The 8,190-nt window shown below is 41.5% G+C and overlaps 1 protein-coding gene across 1 annotated transcript; it reads right to left on the reverse strand.

The window, feature by feature from the left end:
* Positions 1 to 2,158: 2,158 nt before the first annotated feature.
* LOC100284464 (nucleotide-binding protein-like) lies at positions 2,159 to 7,400 on the reverse strand. The gene is made up of 9 exons (NM_001157359.2): positions 6,970 to 7,400; positions 6,282 to 6,386; positions 5,985 to 6,105; positions 5,460 to 5,582; positions 4,417 to 4,514; positions 3,754 to 3,880; positions 3,587 to 3,672; positions 3,155 to 3,280; positions 2,159 to 2,884 (listed from the first exon to the last, which is right to left on the reverse strand). Exons 2-9 carry the CDS (start codon positions 6,324 to 6,326, stop codon positions 2,714 to 2,716), a joined length of 897 nt encoding a protein of 298 aa, NP_001150831.2. The 5' UTR covers positions 6,327 to 6,386; positions 6,970 to 7,400; the 3' UTR covers positions 2,159 to 2,713.
* Between the last annotated feature and the right edge of the window lie 790 nt (positions 7,401 to 8,190).

Raw genomic sequence — 8,190 nt, forward strand, 5'->3', positions numbered from 1 at the left:
GCGGCGGCCAACACTCCTATCCTATCAATACAGATCGACCGGAGGGAATGCTTGCTTCAAGTGCGTGGATATGTGCATGCAACAATGCTCACGTGCGCGTTGACTCCTAGCTTAGCAGCCTACGTACTACGCGAATTGCGGCTGTATAGTATAATTCACTAAGGCACGACGATGCAAGAACACACGAGCGACCACACATAACAATAACATAATGGGCCGGGAGCATTATATTGCCTAAGTATTCTCCAGCAACACCAAAAAAAAAAGCATACGTCCACGCGCGCACGATTGATCGACCGCCGGCGCCATGCCCGTGGGCCGTCGGCCTGATCAGTTAGTCGTCTGATTGCTCGGGTTGGTGCTGGATATCGTCTGGCGGTGAGGGCACCGGGCGCCACCGTTGCTGGGGCTGTTGCTGCACCCCGACGGCCCGGCCGATGATTCGGTCGCCGTCTGATCAGGTTTCATGGCGGCAGCGGCAGCAGCAGCCGTCGTCATCGTCGGCGGCGGCGCCGCGCGCATACGACGACCGGGCCTCCCGGCGCCGACGGCTGGCACGGCCGAAGAAATAACCACGGCGATGAGCATGAGGACGGCCACAGCAATCGTCGCCGCCGTGCCAGCAGAACGCCGCCTCAGCACTTTGGCCATATATATATGATACTGTCTGCTTCCAGGTAGCGATCGAGATTATTACTGTGGAATAAACAATCCCTACCAATCGATGAAGCTAGCTAGGGCAGAGAGGGGTAGCGAGAGGGTCCGGTGCACAGGAAATGTGATGCTGGTGGTGTTGCGGTTTAGGGAGCTATGCTATGCATGTGTCTCCCCTTCTCTCTCCCTCTCTATATATACACATGGATGGCCGTACGTAAAGGGGATCTGCACATATAATTATGTATACTGATCACAAGGATTAGTAATGCATGCATCAGATGCGTGCCTAATTTGGTGGCCAGCAGTCAGCACAGCTAGCAGAGGTAGAAACGGCCGGCCGGTGGTCAGAGAGTTCCGTACGCGGGGATTAGCTAGGAAGCCAAAAGCTAGCTGGAGGTCTTGACGACAAAAGATGGGCGGCAAACTGCACCTGCTACTCACTCGACCCATCAGACTATCAGAGGCGGCCGACAAAGTGCTCGCTCGTGTCTCTGTCACGCGGTTTACAGCTTTGCTTTTGCTCCCCAGCACGAGACCGACCTCGGCCAAACCTTCTGCGACCACCTTGCAAAATGGAAGTGCATAGCGAATTCAATACGATCGCTATATTTTCTTTCTTTCTTTCTCTCTCTCTCAAAAAGACCAGAATAATGTCATCCGCAAGATCGAGTTCAACCATTAAGGCAGGAAAGCATGCGAATTGTTATATTAAAACGAGAACGGTGGAGCTACTTTAGAAACCTCGAATCCCCTTCCAAATTGGGGATTGAGTTCAAAATGAACTAATTTCTTTTTCAATCTCCTTCAATCCCGAAGGGGACTTGAGTTTTCAAACTAGCCCTTAGACCATGTTCGATTATTTCCATTCTATGCGGATGGAAGGAGATTGGGATAAACAAACACTTAGGAAGCGAGATGTAAAGTTGAAATTTTGATTATTTTTAAAAAATAAAAACGAAAAAGCTGCCACCGAACGGTCCAGCCTGCTAGAATAGCATCAGCCCGGTGTCAACCCGCTAACACCACATATCCTCTTTTCGACCGACCATCATCATGACTGCACCGAAGTCAAGGCAGAGTAACTCCAATTGTTATGTAAATTTTAGCTCTCTAAATTATAGATTTAAGAAGTTACTAAATAACTGAGAGTAAAAGAAATACGAGTTCTTCAATAGTTCTCTAAATATAGATTGTAATTTTGTTTTGTATATATCCACATAAAAAATAGATCATAAATGTCAACAACCATCTTCATTACCTAAAAATGCAGTTAATATTTTTGTTTAGTGATTTGCTAAATGATTGTCAAATGTAGTGAGGAAATATGATTAGATGAGAAGTTCCTAAATTTAGAAGTTAATTTAGAGAACTATTAGAGATGAGTTTTTATGTTAACTAACTAAATTATTGATTTAAGAAGTCTTTTAGAGAGCTCCTCGAGTTGCTCTATAAGCCAAATAAACATGCAAGTGCTAACAGGTGCAAAAGTGATAATACATGCTTGCCAAAAACAGAGGTCACATACTGTTTGGCATGACTCCAGAGCAAAACTCTAAGTAGGAGCTGACCAGAGCATGCCAAACACTCTAACTTCAGAGTTGTAAACTCTATGAAGTTTTTGGAGCTGCAGTACAATTTTTTAGAGTACATCTTTTACTGCTCCGAAAACTCCAAAAAAGCAACCTAGTTATGGAGTTTTGAGTTATTTACCCACCACTGTCACCGGTTATAAGAAACAATCTAAACTCTGGAGCAGAGTTGCTCCACGCAGAGTTTTAGAGTAGAACTGCTCTGGGATGGAGCAGAGCCATGCCAATCACTAGTATATAATTATCACTCAATGAGTCATGAAAAAATGCAGAGACTAGAATACTAGATAATGGACATGCGTGACAAAGACAAGGTTGGCAGCAGAGGTTTTATTCGAGTAAAATTTCCAACCCAACTGATAAAACTTGAAGTTTACTTCCAACAACACTATTTATCAGTGCATTTTTTTTTTGTTGCGCCGTACCGTCAAACAGGAGAAGGTGTGTAGAAAAGTGGCTTGAATGTCTCAAAGTAAGATTTCTGGGCCCATACGCCGCTCCTCTGCTAGCTCATTGAGCCTTTGAGTCACCTTCTCAGCAACATTTACGTACGCTTGTGCTGATGCAGAGTTGGGTGATGATATAACGATAGGGCTGCCTTCATCTGAACCTGTTCTGATGCTGATTTCAAGAGGTACCTATTGAAGAAAAACAACCGCTGTGTAGCATAAGATCATAAGGACATGTATAAACATAGAAAACCGATATGTCAATCATCCATCTGCAGTAAAACCAAATTTGGGGTGTTCATTACTGACAGAGTGTTCTCTACGTCTCACATTCATGATATCTAGAAATTGAAGTCTAATGCTCGAAAAAGATTCAACCTTTTCTCAGATATAAAACATTCGAGCATATTCATCATAACTTAAGAATTGGTGCCAATTGCAATCACAAGATTCACTCACATCACCAAGTAATTTCATGTCCATTTCCTCTGCAGTTCTCTGCGCTCCACCTTCCCCGAAGATGTAAGATTTCTCACCACATTTTGGGCACTTAAAACAACTCATATTCTCTACCAATCCCAGAATCTGTGAAACCAAAATACTCAGCTGTGATGTGAAAACTAGATATATTACTGGAGCATGGGAAAGGCATCATGAAGAATTTTGCATCAGTAAAATGAAATGCGCATATTCTTAAGGTGGATAAGTGATACCCTTATTTCAGGGTTGACATGCAACCGATTACAAAACAGTAACTGAAGAAGTCTAGAAGAACAAAACAAATTTAAGAGAATAACCTGAAGAACTATAACTTGAAATAGAAATTTAAAATGTGATGCAGATAAACAGCTATGGAGAGAAAAAAGATAGAATAAGTTAAACAGACTGTACAGGAACTTGAACTTTGCGGAACATGTTGGCTCCTCTTCTAGCATCAATAAGAGCAATATCTTGAGGAGTTGAAACAATTAAAGCACCTGCAAAAAAAATGTAGAAACTAAAATTTAAAAACTGTATCCAGCCAACATTTGCAGCTTCATAGGCAGATGTATAAATACCAGATAACCGAAGCCTTTGGGACATCGATAGTTGAGCATCGCCAGTGCCTGGGGGCATATCAACAACAAGAATATCAAGGTCCCCCCAAGCAACTCCCCTTGTCATCTTCTCAAGAGCACTCATTACCTGATACCAATAGAAAAGTAGTATTACCAACATAGAACTTGACAAATGAACATCAATTGTAAATATGAAGCAACAGCATTGTATCTATGTAAAAGATTACCAATAGGCAATAGCAACTAATTCAAATATAGCGAAAGCCAATTAACCATCATTACATATTTCAATCAACTGCAACAAGAAAATGTCTTCTTCGAGCAGTAATTTCAAATTAGCCACTTCACCCCATTTATAAGATTCAATTGTAACATTACCTGCATGGAGTACAAAATAAAATAAAAGTGTTCACATACACCAGCCCTTCTGGATCCTAGCCTTAGACCAGTTTTGTTGCATTGAAGATGCCAGAACAGAAAGTAACCAAAGTTGAGTCTGTTTCCATAGTAACATGTTTTCATGATAATATGCATGTTCACATTTCAGTTTATGTTTTTACGCGCTAAACATACAATACAAAAGGAAATGTTTGACATGATAAATTCACAAAAGATTTAGACACTTCAAATAAGAAGTTAACAGAAGCACATGCAAAGACAAACCATAGGACCTCTCCAAACAATTGGTGCATCATTGTCTACAAGAAAACCAATGGACATGCATCGCACACCATGGTTCTCAACTGGAATCATCTTCATGTCTGCAAAAAATATATGTGTAATTAAAATTCAGTATAAACCCACAAAGAAATAGCAAATGTAATAGTTAAAAAAGGTACAAGTATTATAGGATGCTAGCATCCAGGAATTATTTTATCAGAGGTTAAACAAGCTTGGAAGGGTAATTGGCATACGTGTATTAAAGAATAGTAAAGAATTACATTTCTAAATAGCTATATTTAGTTCACTGCTCATAGATGATAGATTAAAATTGAGACCAGTACAAAATGTTTTCCCATTTTAATTTCGGACTGCCTGGCGTTTATCAAACTTGGTCAAAAGGTATCATGTTTGATGGTTTGCAGTTTCAATTGAACCAAACTAGTGCAATGGCCAATTAATTGTTGTCCATTTAATCAAAATCCAATCACCTTAACAAATGAAACTATCATTGTAGTCTAGCCAAAAACTTAAGGCCTTGTTAGCTTAATCCCCTTGCCAAGGGGGTTGAAGGGGATGTGAGGGCTTTTGATTTGTAAGGGATATAATCCCCCTCAATCCTCTTTAATCCCCCGCCAATCACCACCAAACCGGACAAGCCCTAAGCGTGTTAAGGACCATTTAGTAAAAAAATGTTGGTGCAACCATGAAAGGATCATGAATAGTTTTGTTTAATCATGTAGCAAGAAAAAAGATATCACAGAAAAATGGGCAACCAAGTTCTAAGAACAAGCTTATATTTGGTTCTTTCAGCATAGTGTTTTGACTTGTACTTTTAGTTTAGCAAGGTTGTGTCCAGTAAGTATTTCTTCATTTATTCCGATATAGTTCAGTTTACACAAATCAAATTATCACTAAAAATGGTAGAAAAAGCTAAAAAAATATAAGAAAACCAGTCCTAGGTGTATAGCCTCATGAGTTTAAACATATATAAGAAGCCATATGGTGTACACCATGGCATGTGCTGAAAGAGTTCCAACAGATACCTTCATTTACTTCAGGCTTAGCATGGAGGTTCATCATTGTAGGAATGGATGGCCCATATATGTCAGCATCTAGCAAACCAACCTGAAGCTTAAACTCCTTGGCAAGTGCTACAGCAATGTTAACTGCACGAATACAATTGCCAATGTGAAGAAGCAATTTTAACTCTAGTGAACAGAAAGAAACAAAAATGGAGCAGAAACTTGAGAAATATGACTAGAAGACAAGCGCTAGCTTTATATTGCCATCATTATTTAAAAGTTAAAACATAAATTATGCACCTAAATCATTGGCATATATACCCTCAACTCAAGTTAAAAACCATTTCTGCTTCAAGATAGCTAATAGGAACTAGAAAGTATCTTTAGCACAGCGGAACTCTTGGTTACAGTGTACCTCCAAACAGATCTAAAAGATTCAAGCTCTACAATCACAACACATCATCCTTAGAGCCATCTGCACCAATATTAAATCTGAAAAAGAATTGTACAAATGTGAGCTATTCTAGTGTTAAGAGAAATGTAGACCTGCAGTGGTGGATTTGCCTACGCCTCCTTTCCCTGATGCGACAGCAATGATGTCGCCTACTCCGGCGATCGAAGTGCCCCCTTTCATGGCATAGCTGTAACATCTCCTACCAAGCAAACCCTAGGCACAAAGGAGCGATAAGCTAGAAAACAGGAGGGAAAATGCAATGGTTTTAGATTATCAGAACAGTCAGGAGGGTTGGACATGGGAAAAGCTGCAATTTTGCACCGGAAAATTAGCGGAAAAGTGAGGAAATTCCTTGGAAGCAGTAAACAATCGTATAGCTGATGTCTCACCGAGCGAGAGGCTATCCGGTGCATCGAAAAGAAACTGTGCCACATTGAGAATGAGAGAGTGATTCGTCCCTTGGCCACCACAACAACTGAGGGGCAGTGGCAGACCTGAAACGCAACAAGAGGGGCGCTGGTTATGCTCTTTAACTTCATAATGCTAAGCCTATAGTCCATAGATGTTTAGGCCACAAGCACATATGCTTCCAGGTTACAACATGAGAGTAACTCATAGTAAATGTAACACAATAAAAATTGATCACATGCATATATAGGTAGAACTAACTGATGCAATTGAGCAACATAGTAAATTTTGTGTCAAAATTGATCACATGCAACGAATATGTGCAACACTTAATAAGAAGAATCTTTTTTAATCGCCCGCCAATCACCACCATCCTGGCGAGAGGACGCATGCAGCAGCAGGCCCTGCAACAGCCATCAGGCACATGTAACGGCAGATAACATGAACAAACGGTGGAAGGGTATAAATGTCCGTTGTAACCAGTAATTAGTGTAGTGGAGTATTATAGCTAGAAAGGGTGGCTTAAGTGGGGCAATTAGACAAGTGCAACGAATGCCGGGGTATTTTGGCGAGCGGCAAGGAATAGAGACCTAAAAAAGCAATAAGCCCCAAACCGGTATTGGCATAAGGTGCAACAAAATTAGAAATCAAACAATCACACAGACTCACTATGCAGCAGGCGCAGGGGGCTGGGGCGACTCTGCGCTGTGCTTCTGGTGCTGACAGCCAAGAGAGAGCACCAACGGCTCTGCGAAATGTGGTGCTGGCCGTCGGTCGGCTGGCAGGCACGCACTTGGTCAGTGACGCAGCGCCAAGCGGCAGCACAGAACAAGGCGGGGCGCGGGTGGATCTGCACAGCACCGACGAGCCCGCTACCCAGCACCGACGAGCCCGCTACCCAGCGCCAAGCAGGAGCTAGCCGAGGCCCGCGCACGGAGGAGACGAGGTCGTCGACGGGTGGGGCGAGGGCGGAGGACCGTCGTCGACGGGTGGCCGGGTGGGGCGAGGGCAGAGGGCGGATGGGCGGCACGCCGCCACGGCCCACGGAGAACGTAGGCCGAGAGGCGCCGTATGCCGAGCGCGGGTGCGGCTGGACCGTTGCAGTTGCAGGCCTCCTCCCTGTGGGCTGTACATTTCAATTTACATCACATCGGAACCTCAATCTACCCCATTTCTTATCACAATATTATAATTTTTATTATAAATATTTACTAAGTATGTAAAAATATTGAAAAACTTATCGGGACATACACTTATATATATAGGTAAAAACGGTTGTGTAATCAAGTTTTCTAGACAATCATTGTACAATTAAACTGACAAAATATAAAATAATTGTTTTAAAAAAATATAAAATAATTATTACTCTATCAATATATTAAATTTTAAATTCTATTTTATTCTATATTAAGAGAGGTAAAAAATAAAATTCTGTTTATTTTCAAAAAAAATCACATGTACGATGATAATTATTTTGTGTTTGCGTGCATCCTCAAATAGGAGTGTTGGAGACTGAAAATAGGAGCTTTAAATAGATGCGCTGGAGACCCTTTTGTTGCTGGAGACTGGAGTGTTATCTCAGTTAGCCGCGGATTTTTCACTGTTTCGTGTATGACCATTATATCCTCTATGATGTGAAGCTGTATTCAATTTGTTTTCTTCTTTTTTCAGTAAGTGAAACTCAGTTTTAGGTTGTCCTGCTGCAGCGCCTTTCTCTGCACTTTTGTTGCAGATGTTTTCATGAGATAATCCTCACATAGATTAACATGTGTTTGATAGATCTACTTCACAGACATGCAAACATTTTAGTTTCAATATTTATAGAGAGGAACATGCCCCATCTGCTGAAAATTGTGTAGCTTAAGAGAATTTTTAGCAATTACAGACCTA

Source organism: Zea mays, chromosome 1, assembly GCF_902167145.1.
Source record: "Zea mays cultivar B73 chromosome 1, Zm-B73-REFERENCE-NAM-5.0, whole genome shotgun sequence".
Classification (NCBI taxonomy): Eukaryota; Viridiplantae; Streptophyta; class Magnoliopsida; order Poales; family Poaceae; genus Zea; species Zea mays.

Coding starts and splice junctions, on each gene's coding strand:
- LOC100284464 (NM_001157359.2), bottom strand. CDS start 6,326: ATGTGGCACAGTTTCTTTTCGATGCACCGGATAGCCTCTCGCTCG. Junction 3,881..4,416: donor TTGTTTGGAGAGGTCCTATG/GTTTGTCTTTGC, acceptor TATTGGTATCAG/GTAATGAGTGCTCTTGAGAA. Junction 2,885..3,154: donor ACATGAAATTACTTGGTGAT/GTGAGTGAATCT, acceptor TTTCTTCAATAG/GTACCTCTTGAAATCAGCAT.